The sequence below is a fragment of the Anopheles arabiensis genome, chromosome 3 (genome assembly GCF_016920715.1).
Source record: "Anopheles arabiensis isolate DONGOLA chromosome 3, AaraD3, whole genome shotgun sequence".
Classification (NCBI taxonomy): Eukaryota; Metazoa; Arthropoda; class Insecta; order Diptera; family Culicidae; genus Anopheles; species Anopheles arabiensis.
This window is the reverse complement of record NC_053518.1, coordinates 81,934,339-81,951,934: the sequence shown is the minus strand read 5'-3', so window position 1 is coordinate 81,951,934 and position 17,596 is coordinate 81,934,339. Positions and strand designations below refer to the sequence as shown.

Genomic DNA, 17,596 nt, shown 5'->3' with positions numbered 1-17,596 from the left:
CATTAATAAAGAAATACCATTCGAATTTGCTTCTCCCCTTCTCCCTTCCAATCAGTCGAGTTGGAATTATTTTATTCATTACCTCTCAAAATGCAATAACACCAAAATTGCATTCTGGCTGAGCGATACAAAAAAAAACTGTCACAAAAGAATTAAGATCGATCTATCTTACCGTTGAAAAAATATCACTTCAACCCATCCCCCCCACGACCATGCGAGTGCACCGTAGCTCAAAGCTAATAACACACACACACACGCCAGTTTTTGTTTTATTTTATTTATTTTTTTTTGCGACAGTCAACTCATACATCCAAGCGTTCAATTACTTTCATCTTTCTTTTCCACATTTTTTCGCGCGAAACAAAACAAAAACAACCAAATGTGTGATATAAAGTTACGCAAACAAATGGATTTTCGCTGCACTATGTGGGTGGGTGCGTCGCCACTGACAATATTGGACACGCTCATTTGATTGATTGATAGTGATTGGCTTTTTCACTCCACCGGGGGGGGGGGGGGGTCTGGCAGCGAGATAAAATATGTTCATATTATTTTTAAAAAAATGCATATACCTTTACTTATTTTGTTTCGCCTATCGGCCTATCTCATGCTTGCACGAAATGAAACGTTCCGAACGGGTGTAAATGTTATGATTTGCGAAACTTGATGCATCGCGAGAGGAGATTAAAAGGGAACAATAAATTTACTTTGAAGGTGTCATATTTTTCTATGAAATTGAACCGAACATAAACAACCATCAAGCAGTATGCATTGATAAAAAGTCTAGCGTTAAGTAAAATAGGAATTATTCAATCCAACCATCCGTGACGAGCGGTACCGAGTAACAGTTTTTTGCATAGCCACAGGCGCTGTTATATGCTAATTGCATACCTTCATGTTATTATAGCTGAGTTTGCCTGAAGTTATGCAGTCACCCAAACAAAAGCATATTGTTCGTTGATTTTACCATCAATTTAAAAGCTTTGATAAGAATTTCAATGCAGTATCAATATTTAACATCTATCCACTATTTGTTCCGAGTGCATTTCAATTGAGAATACGCTTGTAAGGATTTATTTACTACAGATTTCAATAAGTTATTTCATTTCATCTGATGTGCGATATTGCTCCATATCTATTCGCTTTATCTGTTCGTGTATCCAAGGCCTAGTACTGAAATAGCTTACTCAACATTGTATTATTTTCCTCTATCAACTAACAAAGCCCACCGGACCATAATTGAGCTTAACTACGAAAACCGCGCACAATCATCCTCCAGCAACAAACCAACTGTGGCGGAGAGGCCACCAAAAACGATTTCAATAATTCATCGCCCTTTCAGCCATAGCCGGTCAACTAGAAGGATGTGAAGATTTGCATAAAGGTGCCCCATGGATATTCCAGCCTCCCAGACCTGGACCTGATTGATTGACTCACCGAAGGCATAAGTGTTGGATCCAGCGTAACGATTTATGTCCAAAGCGTTTGCCGTTGCGAAATCCTGCTGTGATGAATATTTATACCATGTTCTCCTGGTTTCCCTGGTTTCAAAGTTACTTGACTTTTTTTTTTAGATATTTTTTTGTTTGGTAAATTCATACAAAAAAGCTTCCCTTTCCTAACCTGCCAATCGGATTGATTGCATAGAATTGTTCCCAACTTTCCAAGTGCCCCAACGTTCGTCCTTTCCAAGCCTTTCAAAAACGTAAAAAAATGGCCAATACGGCTGGCCAAAGGCTACACCCGTTACAGGTAGCTGCGATTGAACAATTCCCTTCAGTAGCAAACGCCTAGAATGCGTTAAAAATTGGCCACAAAAAGCTACCAAGGGATGGCGAATTGTGTCATTGTTACTAGCAGAAAAGGTTAACTGGAAAAGCAAACAAAAATCTCTCAACCTTCAACTTTGCTGATCTGCTTTTTCTTTGCACTTTCAGCGATACGCCTGGAAGCGAAAGTACTTGCGTAAGTAGCACTTGAGGAAAATCGAATGAAAAGTTGACAAACTAAATATTTTATAACCCGCTCCCGCCCAGGGGTACAGTTGGCGAAACTTTTGGCACACACCAGAGAAAAACGCCTCCGAAACGTCATTAGCTCCGAAACCCCGTACCTCCGGTGGAATGTCGAAGAAACGGCATCCGCTAACAACTGTCAAACGTCTTCCTTCGGGGAGGGCGCAAACACACACATACACACACACACACACACATTTCAACCGATAGAACTCTGCGCTGTGTGCTGGCGAGCATGTGCCATCTGACATAACGATGCCTCCAACCGAGACACCTTCAATATGAAGTCATGAAAACTAATAACACACATAAATCATTCCCTACCCTGCCCCCGAGCAAACATGGGGCCTCGCACGGGACCTTTTGCCACTCCCGAGCCTGGGAGTATAGAGGAAGGTCAAACGTTACTTGTGGCGTAGCATCAGTTCTTACTCATGTCACCACGATAAGATAGTTAGCCGGCTAGAATGGAGACGACCAGCGACGAAGATGGATTCACAAAAACACACGTTTGCCAAGAGACGGCAAGTGAGCGCCCTGGCAAAAAGTTTCCTGTTCGCTTCTTGATTTTTTTTTTCCTTTTCTTTCTGCCCCACCTATGGCTAGCAAGAAGATGATGTTATTTGTGCCGCAGTACTTGAAAAATTTATGGTCCCGAATGCATCGGCGAAAGTTCATTAGTAGTGGAGGGTATTTGGAACGGTAAAGCGTGCATGCATATTTAGCACACAACTCGCAAGATGAATTACATCAGGTAGGACTCACTTATTCGTTACTATATAGCCTTTTCGTTTGTGTTGAAAACGTAGAATTATCTGCATAAAATTATGCATCTTCTCTTTGTAGAGAACTATTCCAATGCTCCTTTCGTTCAGGTGACCATTGCCGAAATGAATACCACATCGTTAAATTGAATATTTTACTGGTAATGGGACCCTTTCCGTTGTAAGTTCGTAGGCTGAAATTTCAGTATGAATTTAGAAGGCTTCTGTTTCTGAATGATTTTTAAGAGTGTTTTGTGTATTCGTCAAGCCTCCATAAAGCTTGTTTGAGCAAAAGTTTTCACCCGTTCTGTCAAAAAGTGATGTTCAAATTTGGTTAAAAAAATATGCTATGAGCTCACCTGGACTACATACACTTTGATTCTAGATTCCATCACCTGATCTCCTTAATGCTCCTTGGGATCAATGTAAACACCGTCTTGTTTTGCCATTTTTTCGAGAAGGTACTCGAATTTAATGCTAGCTTTGAGGCTAGAATAATCTAGACTGAAAATTGCAGGCTAGTTTTGTGTATGGTTTTGTATGAAGTGTTTACATGATTTCAGCCTCCAACTGTCAAACTCCATACAAAAAAGTAACTAGAATCGTGAAGGGCCCCAGTTTTGATGTTTTTTTTTTTAATGAATTGAATAATGTGATCGTCAACGTTTATTTCATTATATATTTTAAAATTTTAAATAAACAAAAAATATCACATCAGATATTCAATCTTCAAAAAAGATAGTAGATTCTAATGTTCAAAAAAACAGTTAAGTATTAAAAAATCTGGGCTTAACAAAGGTAAGTGCGTTTGTATGATGATTTGAAAATAACTGCTTTCAGAAGTGTAGTAAAATAAAGCTAAAAATATCTCCATTCTGTTGGCTCCAATAATTCCAAGTAGTGAAGTTGTTAGTTAAATAGTAGATAGTTAGTAGATAGTCAATTTGGCTTTTTGAAAAAAAATTTCTCAATTTTCACACAAACCTAATCATTTTGCTTTAGGTTCTGATAACTCGATGTAACTTTTTTGCAAAAATCTGCTGAGATGTTCAACTTAAATACACTAACATTAAAATTTCATGTAGGCATGGTAAAATTATCTGGAAGAAAATATGATAACACGATTTGTTACATTCCCGGATGCAAAGATTCTTGAAAAATTGTGAAAATTTTAATCTTATTTTTCCTAGTTAATTGATCATATATCCATCAATTGAGTCAATCTCGAAACACTGATGCTCAGCAATATATTTATTTTCACCACGATTGGTAAGAGCTGCACGGTTAAGAGTTTTGAGAAGTATTTTTGCAATGCTTTTTTTTAACAATATTTTATTCATATCGAAGGTGAAGCACAAATTTATAAAAAATAAGGCACGCAAAAATCCCTTGTAATGCAAGATTTAAAAAACGTGCAGAAACTTTTCTTCGAAGTTTATGTTTTTTTAATTTTCCAGGAATGACTACGGACATGGAAGTAAGAATAATGTTACGTTACACTAAACCTTTGTACACGTGGCTTACATAATCGGTTGTAATGCAGCTCACATTATTACTTCGCAGAAGAATCTTCTTGCCCCGGGTCAAATGCTCGCAGTAAGCAATTTTCCGATAAGGAACCGACCTTTCCCTACACGTGGTGGAATGATTGGCTTGGGCCACTATTTTTTCTTCCATGCACACTTGTAACCTGTACCGAGGTGCTAAGGTTACACTACACAGAGCGATATTTATGATTGGTAGTATCGTACACCTATCGCCCCTAACCTAACGATCATCATCATCTTCATCATCCTCATCATAATAAGCCACAAACCATAGCAAAGAAAAACACAGACTCACACACACACACCCGGAGTCCCAGGAGATTTTGTACCCTTAGCGGCACACAGATCCCGAATGCAGTAACACACCGATGCCACTGCATGTGAAGAGCGTGCGAATAAATTGGAATCAAAGTTCACCCATAAATTAGACCAATCCTACGGCTATTGCTGCGATGCTATTTTCTTTCCTGCAAACTGCGATGCAAATGAACGTCACCAGGACCGGTGGCGCACCGCCGTACGGGAAGGAACGGTACCGATCCACTCATCTTTCTTGGTTCCATTTCGATAGTTTCCGATTACGCTTCAGTCGGGCGACCATTTGCAAATGCACTTGCTGCAGATGAACACCGCGCACCGGGGCAACTTTTTACCTACACCTTGTGATAAAGCAGACACACACACACACAAAAGAACTTCAAGATGGAAATAAAAATCCACTCACCCACACCACCACGCTTCACTCTTCCAGACGCCATTTCCTACTGTTCGTTAGTCGGCTGACCCGTTTGCATGCATCATTCTTTATGAAAAATGTTTCACGCTGCTCTGCGTCTGGCTGGTTAACTGTGAACTATTGACCGTGTGGGCCCACCCCACATCGTCCGCGTCCGGTGCACAGTGAACCGTGTTATTGCGAAACGGAACACTATTCCGTTATCAATGTGCTGCTTCCTTGTCTTATCATCCGGTTCCTTTCCGATGCGGAAAAATCGGGACGGTTTTGTTCGATCTGCATGTTTTGTTTTGTATTTGCAATAAGAAAAAAAACCATTATCATCGTTTGACGGTATGCTTTTAATATCCGTTACATAAATTCGCATGAGTGTGCAATTTCCATCGACATCTCATTGCGTTCTTTGCCGTAAGCTGCTGCTTTTAATCACTTTCTAGCCAATGGCAGATTTTTAATCAACTCGAAACAAGAATGAGAAGAATCGGTTCGGAAAATAGTTTTTATGAAACTTTATAATGGAAAAGATATAGTGGAACAAGTTTTAAAATATCAGCTTACAGCTGCTATGTAACAGATTCGTAATGTTTTCGAATGGAGATGTATTTTAAGTACAGTGTATACGCGTTGTGGCGATGTTCAAATACAAAGTCAACTAGATGCTGTGATTATCCCAAAAATTACTTTCGTGCAAAAAATTCCCAGTTTTTGCCGAGAAATTCGCATTTGAAACGAACATTGCATACCTTTAGGCGTTTTATTCCATTTAGTGAAGAACCTCATTAGAACTGGGTCAACTTTTACAAAAGTAAGGTAATTCTACACTTGGGTTGAATTATTATTCCCATACCAGGTCTATTACCACTAAGCATATTGACCAAACAATTCTGTAATTTAAGATCAAGCATTATCAAGATAGAGAGAGATAGTGGTAGATTGCAAACTACTTATCATAATGATGCTATATCCGATGTACTATATTTAGTACTTACTAGGTATTCCACTACATTAGTTAACCAAAATCAAGAAAGTATGTAAATTTTACATAACTGATTAAGTTCTCTTTCACTAACGCTTAGCAGGAATGTCAGTTCTTCGAGGTCTATCGAGGTCTATCGTATTGCGTGTTAACCCAACCTCAAAAACTATCAGCAACTAATGATTTTACGACAAACCATACTCTGTAACGGCGGTCCCGTGTTAAAGTCGTCAATTCGAACGTTCAAACAAAATTCCCGTCATGGGTTCAAGCCTCAAATGAACTGTCCTTCCGTAGTCAGAACTCACTATCTGTGTGATACTGAATAATAAGTCTTGAAAGCCTTACGTAGGCCGACATATCCACTCAAGGATCTACCAAAAATTTATTGCATACTCCTTCCTTATTCGTTTATCTCGTTTTAAAAGGCGCAAGTAAATAAGAGCAAATCCCCATAACAATCACAGCTCAACGGTACCGCAACTCCTAGCAATTCATGTCTTACATTTTCATTGCTTTTATTGCATTCATGCATTGATGAAAGTGATAAAAAAAAACCCGAACATAAAAAATAAACAAAACTTCCAACGGTGCAGACACGTCTTTTCCTGCCCTTTTATTGTACATTCATTCGCCGATAAATCTTCTTAACAATGTCGAAAAGCAACTCCCAACAATAAAAAAAGATGACACACACACACACGCCTGCACGCATCGGAATTGTGGAATATGTTCCGGGATCCATCTTCGACTACATCATCATCATCATCATCATCTTCGCCACAAAGTCAACCTGGCAACCATTTCACTGTCACTGATCGGCTTTTCTGCTGTCGATTTTATTCACCTGAACATGGATACGGTGGGATGGTTCTGCCAGCGGTGGGCAGATTAAAGCAGGGAGCATACAGGAACACAAAGCACGCATTATCCTAATTCCGGACAGCAAAGAAAGCTTCTCTTTCCACCCGGTGCGTGTGGATGTGTGTAGGATGCTTACTTTCTTTTCTTTCTTCGGAACAATCGAGCGGACCAAGCATCGATCCGACTTATTCTTTATCACACAAGCAGAAATGTTGGTGGGATGGAGGGATTGTGGGTGTGTTATTCTTTCCATACCCCTTTCACAGACACCGGAGCAAGACGCACAGATTTTTAACACACTTTTCTCCCTTCATTTTAACGCACACCGCCACACTCACCGCCGAACGTCCTCGGGTGGGCTGTCGGCACTTAAGAATTCACAATCGAACTCGTACAGACACCGGAACACGCGCTCCCAAAGCCGATGGAACGGGTTTTTACCATCCGCTTCCGGTAGCAGCTGAATCCGCCGATCGATCCGAAGATAGTGGTTGGCTCGTTCCGGTATCGGATCGTTGTAAGGATACCAGCGGACGATCCGTCGTCCAGCCGTGCCGTTGCCTTGCCTCGACGTTACCGGTGTCGGATTGCTACCAAACAGGAGCGAGGGAGAAAGAGAGAGAAAGAGAGAGCAAGAAAGAGAATGTAAAAAAAGGGTATCATATTAGATAAGAAATCACTTCTTGGTGACAGTGGAATAGGAACGTTTTACCCTCTGCCGAGCAAAGTAAAAAAAAAAACACACCACGAGGAAAACGAAAGGACACGTTTCCTTTTCCCATTCCCATGTTCCGGACAACATACGACACCGAAAGTCGATCTCGTGACGATGTGAGGGATCCGGACAAAAGAAGGTATATTTTTCACTCCGCACTTCCGGGCTTTTGCCTCGCGCTAACAATCGCGAATAACATCGCAACTCCATCGACCAAAACTCTGCCACCTAGCGCCGGAAGCTGAGCTAGTGGATCGGATTTTGAAAATCTATTGCGATAGCAGTGCACAGTGCAGGGGTTATAAGTAGGGATACAAAAAGTTTACTTGGAATATAAGAAAAGATGTTTGGTTTGTTTTGTTGATTTTATAAGACATGAGATGAATTCATAAGACATGAGAATCTTCAGTAGATTACATACTTTATCGAAATAGGTATGTACATGTATGTATGCAATTTGAGATACAAATTAGATACTGACCCATTACAGTTCATGGGTTGAGATTAATAGTGATATAATATTTTATTATAATCAGCAAAACTATATTAATTATGAAACAGTTTACCAAGAATTCACAAATTTATTTAAAATGTTTTTAACTGTTATTATACACGAATTATACAACATTGACTTCAGTTTGATAAAAGCCTTTAATAATTTAAACTATCCAACATTATTCGATACAAACAGCAAAAAACTAGTTTATTTGATATTTAATTTAAAAAGGTTATAATTTCTGCAAAACTTACAAACAAACATAGTGATTCCAAGACTTTTGGATACAATCGAAACGGGTTGTTGACTAAATCAATTTAATTATTATTTCTAATTTCATTTCCCTCTAAAAACAACATAATATTACACCTCACACTGTACTGCCACGAAATAAGAAAAAAATACCACAAATCGAAGCTGCTACCAACAAAAAAACGCACAAAGATTGAGCGTAAGATTTCCCTCGGAAAAGAATGACAAATTTGTGTAATGGTTCGTAATCGAGTGTAGAGCAGTCCTTTCCACAAGCGCGCTTACAAGCTTTTTCCGCAGCACGAAAGCGTCTTTCATCCGGTTCGCTTTTGCAATACGTTCCAGCCAACCAGCCAAAAAAAAAACACACGACTGAAAAGTTTGGTTCCACAAAAACGACACAACCAATTCAAAAAATCGCACTCAGAGAGAGACCCACACACACGTACATGAGACCGGGTTGAATGGGTGCATTCGGAAACGATTTGAATATTCATGAAATTTATCAATTGTCGACGTTGGCTTTTCGTTTCCCCATTTTTTTTTTTTTTTTTTTTTTTTGCTGCAAACAATACGCCCTAAGAAAGGGGTTATGTTTGAAGAAATGGTTAAGGAAAAAGACAAAAAAGTCCGACCGAACAAGTGGAACAGATAAATTGGCCAATTTACAGTGATTTCCTTCGGGTGGGCTTTTTTTTTTGCTCTATGTTAGCGCCGACTAAATTGAATGCTGAAAAATTGACTATCTGCTTGTCGTCACCGCTGCGAATTGACTATCGGTTTGGAGTTTTGGATAGAACAGTGACATGACTAGTTTGCTAACCAACCCTGAGGAATCGAAACCACACCCAACGGTTTGAAACGGCATAAAAGCTAATAATGACGGTAATCGTTCTGAATTGCCTCTACACGGCTGATGAAGAGCATAACAATGGTTCATGATAAGAAAACGAGCGAAAAAGAGGGAGAGTAAGAGTGAGATAGAGAGGGCTAAGGGCATCCTAAAACGAAGGATATTGTTCTTTTTTGGGTGGATCATTTCCAGACCGGAGCCTAAACAGTTCCATTAAATATACAAAGGTACGAGCCTACTTCCACACTGATGCATAACGCACTCAATTGTCCTACTAAAGACCTATGTGTCCTACAGTAGCAGAATGGTAAGAAAAGGAATTTTCCATTCCACTTGCATTCTCTTCAGGAATTTTTTTCGCGTTTGGCCACAAATAGAAACAATCCAGACCCTAGGTTCTGTTTCAATTACATCCACGATACCGTTCAATATCGTTCTTGGTTCGGATTTGTTCATTTACTTTAATACAGTTCAGTACATAATTTAATAGTTTCGTAAAAAGTTCCCAACAGCTCAGTAATTTTCTGTAGAATTTTTGGATTAATAAACTTTGCTTATGTAAACAGCAAATGAATTTAAAATTTATATCATAATTTACATTTACAATCATTTTTTATGATAAGCTCAATATGTCCAACAAATATATCTTTCTCTCTCTCTCTCTCTGTTTCTCTTAAAATGTATGTCTACTCATACTATCATTCTCAAAGGTTGCAAACCTTCAGTAGGAACTTATTAAACGCTACCTGATACAAAAAAAAACAGGGCAAACAAAATCATTCATCTAATAATGTTAAAAATATTCTCATTAAAATGATTCTGAAGCACTAGCAAATGGAGACCCCGGTTAACCTGCAATGTTTCTTATTCACCCTGACCATAGCTGAATGCATCAAAATAACGAAAAACCCCTTCCGGAGCCATTTGCCCGATACCACTCATCTGTCAAGCGAAACGAACGGCAACCAGGGATCTCCCCTTCCTCCCCTTTGTTCAATAAGAGCTCAACATTTCAGCTTCATAAACCCTCGGTACCGCATCGGAGGCTAGAGCAGAAGTCCATCAGCGATTGATTCGCGGCACAAATCGCATTAGCGTTTGTCGTTTTGTTTGCTTTCGTCAACTTCGTTTATTTTATCCCGCTGGTTTTTGCCTCTAAATAAATGCAAAATGAGTTATCTAAACAGTTTCACCCCGCTGTTTGTGCAGAAGAAGGAGGCAAGAGCGAAAGATCGAAAGAGCAGGAGGGGTAGAGCTACAAGAAGTCGCATTTAAATTGACGCATCAGACAAAACTGATTTTCGGCACCGCGTGAGCATTCGCCGTATGCCGTCCATTTTGCATCAGTCTACGCCGTTAGGGTTAGTTTAAATCAACGAAATCAAGCGCAGCCGGTATGGAGTTTCGAAATAAAGCGGAAAAGAATCTCGTACCCGTGCTGACGGAAATGGGTTTGCAAAAAATCACACCAGCAGCGTTTAATGTGGTGTGTTTCCTGCATGATTTTAATGATTTCCATGCATGAACATCGGACAGATGGACATTATGGATAGCTTGGTGGGAAACAATTACAACTTAAAAACGATCAACTTTAAATCTGATTGCTAACATTAAATTTATCTTTGATTTTGCCTACTTTCAGGCTAAACTGTACAAGTTTATAGCATGACGCATGATGAAGCCCCTACATTTATGCAATGAACTCATCAAATGTACTGTTTTAAGAGATCACTAAGAAAAAACCAGCAAGCTTAACCAAATGTTTATCATTACTTGACATCACATCAAATCGTTCGAAATTACATCACCATACTCTATTCTCGTACGCCCTAACACGTCCTCAAATGGAATAAAATGTTATCAAATTATTAAATATTCACGACACATTTTCTTATCACACCACCGCACTGCAACCATCTAATCAAACTTGCCTTCAAAAATTTAATTACTTTTGAATCCTTTATGAGACCTGCCGCCAGACATAAGATGCGGTTGGTTTACAGCACTTTGCCAGCCCATCTGCCAAACACAAAGAAAAGTAAGCTCCTTTTACCGCTTGATTAAAACCGTGCCACAACATTCTTAACCGTCGCAGCCCCAGGTAGTACATCAACAAAAGTACACTCAGCCACTCGGCTCGATGGCTTACCGGTCTGATGATTGATTACACTAGCGAGTACCCTGCCCATTGGGGGGCATGGGCAAACCGACCTGTGTGGTTCTCCAATTTCAAACCAGGCTGATGGATGGATTCGATACATCGCCTGTCAACCCCTGGAGAACGCTCCCGCGAGGCGGGGGTGACAGTATTTGCATTGGAAATGCGCAAATAAAGTGCGAGTATGAATAAAGCAAATATAATTCCGCATCCAGCCGGCCATCAACGGGCCATCCCGGCGGAGGCCTTCCCAGCATGTAATTAACCCCGCCAAACATCACGAACGACAGCGCTCGTACGACGGGCGCCCGGGATCACATGATTCAATTAAATATCTGTCACGGACCGCACACGGGACCGCCACTCCGATGCTGCCGTGTTCAATTACTTGCGAAAGTTTGTCTGGTTGTTTGGTTTGTTTGTGCGCTGTGCGCACTCTTTGACGTGTCGTCGTCATGGTTTGAAGGTATATCGAAAGCGATATACCACGTCTCACGTTCGTGATAAAGGACCGATAGGTGGACAAAAATGAGACAGTTCGTGTCCCGAGCAGTAACAGTGAAACTTCATTAAAAATGTAATCGATTAAGATATTCACATATCACGGTGAAAAGCATCGGAACAAGAGAGAAAATAAATTATAAATTATTGATGATAATCATACGTTTACCCGTCTGGATGTATAGTATCCGAAGAACATCAACATTTCTCACAACTATTTTGACAGATTATGAAAGACTGTTGAGTCAGTATTAGCTGGTATATGAATTTGACATTAGAAGCCTAAATTTATGCTAACATTGTATATGATCAAATGTTACATGATTGAAAGAATACACGCTAGTACAAAATATGTTTCAAAATACTTTGCCCTCATTTACAACATCTAGTGACTATGGTAGGAAGCAATGATATCATTATGAGGAAATTAAATTTTTTAATAAGTAAATGGTCATCAGTTAAGATCACATGCATACATAGATTGCATGCCTTTTGGCGCTAGGACGCAAGCAAGTTTCTGATGTAATTTCAATGTTCTTACAGCGTTTCCCACGATTTATTGGTTGATTCCCATCAATTTTTGGTTGGTTCCCATATTTTTTTTTTTGTGCGATCCTACGATTTTTAGGCGATTCCCAGAATTTGTTGTTTCAATTGTATTGATATCCAATCGGACGACACCAATTCATTATGGGAACGAACCAAAAATCTATGAGAAACGATGAATGAAATAACCAATAAATCGTGGGAAACCCTGTATAGATCATGTATGTTTTAAGCTATGCACATTCTGAAGTCCAATTTTAAGTCATGCATTTCCAGTTCGTATACGTTAAATTAATTCTACTAAAAAGTTTCTGGATCAAAGCTCACTGCAATGAAAACATTCCATGTAAACTACCCGTTTGAACGGCATATTGCATAAATCTAGGCGTTTGGTAATGAAAATTGCAACCCCGAAGGCGTACTTTGATGGTCATAGCACAAATAACTTGAAAAAAATTAAGTAAACTAAACACATTAGTAAAAACATATAAATCACTAGGCTGTTCCGTGGTACAGTCGTCGAACGACTTAATAACAAGACCCGTCGTGGCTTCAAGTCCACAATTGACCGTTTCTTCGTAGTAAAGACTTGCCCGGCGTGGTGCTGAATAAGTCTCGAAAGTCTGTACAGACCGGCATTTCCGCGAAGGACGTTACGCCGAATAGAATAAGATGAAATCTTTAAAAAAACCCTTTTTGTAGTAGATGTTTTAGCATACTAAACATCATCATTAAATAGGCATTTTCTATCCAAAATTCCACCACAAACGTCCCACTGTGCCAAATCGAAATGATTGATGAATGTTGCCGTTTGAAAGCACCAACCAATCCCCCAGCCGCCATCGCACACTTACCCATATTTGATAAAGTTGGACCACAGGCGTAGCATCCGGCGCTGCACACGACGCTCCGTTCGGTACGCGCCTGCATTGATGTCCTTCCACCGGTGCCCCCGGTACACGAAAGGCGTGAATAGATAGCCCAGCTCGTCGCCGTGCATCGGACCGGGCAAATCCGGCCGCACTATCTCGTTCCGGTAGTACCAATGCTTCGCGTACCCAAAAGCCCCATCGTACGCGAACTGATAGCGGTAGAGGGGCGCTCGCTTGTGGACTGCCGCCTGCCGGACGAAGTACTGTATGCCGTAGATAATGTCCGCCACCGATGCGAGCTCCTGATAGAAGCGACGCCTCGGCACCGACCTGTTGCCGTGGGCCGCCTGCCGGTCCAGGTAGCCCTCCAGCAGCGCCTGCACGGTTGCGTTATCGTTCGGGAAGTTGGGCGTGGTGTGGGAAAAATCGCGCTCCAGAAACAGGTTCCCATGTTCGAGCGTCGTGTAACCGACCAGCAGCGGCACGTCGCTTTCCGGCGGCCCGGACCGGACCCGCGCGAACGGATCCGGCCCAACGATCCGCAGCTCCGGCTCCGGCCGATAGCTGTCGTCGGTCGGCAGGAAGCAGTAGTAGAACAGGGAGAAGAAATTGATGTGAAACGCGCGCTCGATCGCCATCAGCCGGGCGAGCGGGCGGGACTGCAGCTGCTCGCGGTTGGTGGCGTCCAGCAGGCGCAGGTACTCGCGCCCGCACCGGTCCGGGTCGAAATCGTACGCCCAGGATTGCGTCATGCTGCCGCTCATGATGATCGCATTGTGGAACAGGCCCTTGGCGGCGGGCGAGTAGAGATGGTACGTCACCGAGGCCGCCCCGGCGCTCCAGCCGCACAGCGTAATCCGGGTCGGATCGCCGCCGAACTGGATGGCATTGCGAGCCGTCCACCGGAGCGCCTCGAGCTGATCGAGCAGGCCGAGATTCGCGTTAATGCCGAGGTCCGGAAGCGAGAGGAAGCCGAGCGCGGCCAGCCGATAGTTGAACGTTACCACGATGATGCCCTGCAGGAAGAGCGATTGGGGTTGTTGCGATTAGTCATAATCCTCTCTCTCTTTGCAAACCCCATCGCTGATTATCCGTGCGTGTGGCGGTGGGCACGCGCCTCCCAAACGAGCCTACCAGTAGATGACGTGGCGGTTCTTGTGGCGTGCGTCGCCTGCCTCACAAATCGGATTGTCAGCTTTATGGGTTTGCCGGTCGTAGGTTGGGAATTAAATTCCTTTTTGGGGTTTGAAAGTTTTACCGCTAATCTCGCTCTGAGGGATGGTCATGGGGGTTTCCAAGAAAAGTGTGGAACTTCGTTTTAACGGATAAAATAAAACAATACTTTTGTAGTAATTTCTTAGGCAAAATTCTACAAATCGATAAATTTCTGTAAAACCATAACATGGTGCAGATTTGAAAGAGTTTTTTATTCAGGAGTAACGGTCCAAAAAGGTCGTATTGCTTAATTTGAAAGAGTATTAGAAATCAAAATATAATATCAATCAACAAATTACACTATATTCTATAAAGTTATAACACATATTAGAAAACATATGTTACCTTTAGTACAAAGAAAACATCAAAAGTTGGAAAGTTAGAGTGACACTTTAAATTATGTTTGTTATATCTAGTTTGTACAACCTCAAATTATACTAGTTAAGATAACAAATTAGCAGAAAAAAAGGCCTTAGTATGGTAATTAAAATGTCATTTTCGATTCGAAAAATAGGCTTCAATCAAACACGATAGAAATAAAAAAATTACATCAAAATTAAATAATATAGATCCTATTTCCCTAATTAAAATAAGCAGCTGTTAAGAGGATTTCCATACCATACCATATTCTTCTGCATAGGATTGTCCTTGAATTTGATAACCTAATGCACTAGTAAACCATGTACGGTAATCAAAATCAATTCAATAACTGCGAATCATTTTAGACATTTTAAGAATGTGTGAAATCATGTGCGACAGATTTAGGACCATTTCATATTCTTATTCTATGGTGCAACAACCGACGTCGGCCTGCCTGTAAGAATAATGGTTATCAGTTGCTTACTAATTATCCATAGATAACGAACGAACGAAAGAACGATTGAACAGTTTAATCCTTCAAATTCAAATTCAAAGACCTTCAAAGACAACAGCTTCAACGCCTCGAATATTCGAAAGACAACGGCCAAAATGGGCTTCAACGCTTCAAATATCCGATGGATTTACAGTGCTTCGAATCATTGCTTATACAGAGATTTTTCTGTGTGGTATCATATCAGATTCCTTGTCTGATCAGTTTTCTGAGTATAAGAAGGTCACTGAATATTTCTGAATTTTGAATGAATTTTCAGTTCATTTTTTAAATTCTTTTAAGCTCTTGCTTAGAGTACAAATAGCACTCAAACTATTCAAACTGAAATCATAATCTACTAACGCAAAACATGAACTGTGGATATAGGTTTGGCATAATTCAATACTATCTACGGGATCTAATGTTACTTGAGGCACAATTCTTACTCATCGCCCGTGATCATATATTACTCTTTACGCGACATACCTATGAGGTAAGCCTATATTCTAAAGCATAAAGGTTACAATTAATCAGTTTGATGGTTGAAAGACAATTTGAGACTAGTGAGCCATTAAACGATAAAGTTCGTACGACTAGATTATAATACGCTGAGTCTGATCCATAATAAATGATCTTTCATTCTAATTAAGTGTTACTACATAACAATTCAACCAAATCAATTAAGCTATCGAAACACTTACTGAAACCCCTTTTTTCATACCACTCTAAAATAGCATGGCCTCGAAAACGAATTCAGGTTTTTTAAACAGATTGCAACAAAGAAACAATTGCAACAGACAAAATCCAGTTCGTTTCACCGCTTAATTATGTTCAATGACAATGAAATTGGCTGTGAAAATAATTTCACAATCTCTGAAAATATATCATTCGTATTTACCATTTAACTCTTGATTATTGCAACCAAATCAAGCACACGAAATGGTCAACGCCCAAGCTCCCAAGACACCTATTTTACTAGCTCATGCTCAAATGCCTACATCTATTACACTAACCCGTGGTAAACCAACACACTGCATCTAATTATTCTGTCTAGTTATTTTGTTCGAATGTACAACCAATTACATCCATTTCTCGATTATTCCCCCCCCCCTCCCCAACTCACCTTCTCCACCAGAAACTCCGGCCCGAAGATGTCGGTCTGTGCCGATCCGACCACAAACGATCCACCGTGAATCCAGAGCATCACCGGCCACAGCGCATCATCCGGCTTGGCCGCCCCCGGCAAACGGCCCCCGTAAACGTTCAAGTACAAACAATCCTCACTCGTCTCGAGCTTCTCCATCTGGGCCGGTGCCTCGTACGCCTGCGGGCATGCCTTCGAGACGTTCTGAAACAGCCGGGCCCCCTCCAAGTGGTACGGCTGTGGATCCTGCACACACAACAAGAAACGCAAAACGATCATCGCCAAGCCTTTAAATCAAACACACACACATTGGCAGGCGGTTTCGCGGCACTAACCTCAAATCGAAGTTTGCCGACCGGTGGCTGCACGTACGGTATGCCTTCGTAGGCGCAGTAGCTGCTCCCACCGTACGTTTGGCGCAGCGACCCGATGGCAAGACCGTGATCGAAGGCCACCATACAGATGCCGGATGATGATGGATCACTGGCGTCCGGTGGGGTGGGGATGTCGTGCTGCGGCACGGTACCACCGCTCGCTGACAGCGCCATCACGAGCGTTACTAGCAGCGTGAGCGTTATCAAGACGACCGCCAGCAGACGACACTTTGCGGGCGGGCATCGCTCGTTTGCCATTCGGGGTTTGTTTTCAGACTTTTTTGAACGTTCTGCCGCAATTTGCACTGAAGAGAGATTCCTTACCGATAAACTTTCCACCTAAACCACCTGAGATGATTACAACGACACAAGAAACGAACGAACGGCACACAAAAAAACACGATCAACACACAGCACAAACGCTATGAAATTGCACCCGAGTGCAATTCTTCACCGAATGCAACTGCAATCGTCTTCCCTAGCGACTGGCACTGGCCAAATGCACAAATGCATCAGCGGCACCGCTCACACAAACACATTGTCGCACCAGTGACACTCCCGAGTGCATACTTGCTTCAACACTCCACAACACTAGAAAGACGGCGGGCATGTATGGGCAGAAATTCAAATCAATACGTTCAAACGTTGGGAAGTGCAGTTTGTGTTGCGTTCATTTCGGATCCACCACTGCTGTTCGCAAGGTTCACGCAAAGCTGCC

General features: G+C 41.4%; 1 protein-coding gene across 1 annotated transcript; it reads right to left on the bottom strand.

Annotated features, from left to right (window-relative positions):
* Window positions 1-6,620: 6,620 nt before the first annotated feature.
* On the bottom strand, window positions 6,621-17,596 carry LOC120903803 (esterase B1-like). Its single transcript, XM_040313413.1, has 4 exons — window positions 16,840-17,596; window positions 16,484-16,750; window positions 13,278-14,311; window positions 6,621-7,492 (listed from the first exon to the last, which is right to left on the bottom strand). Exons 1-4 carry the CDS (start codon window positions 17,134-17,136, stop codon window positions 7,237-7,239), a joined length of 1,854 nt encoding a protein of 617 aa, XP_040169347.1. The 5' UTR covers window positions 17,137-17,596; the 3' UTR covers window positions 6,621-7,236.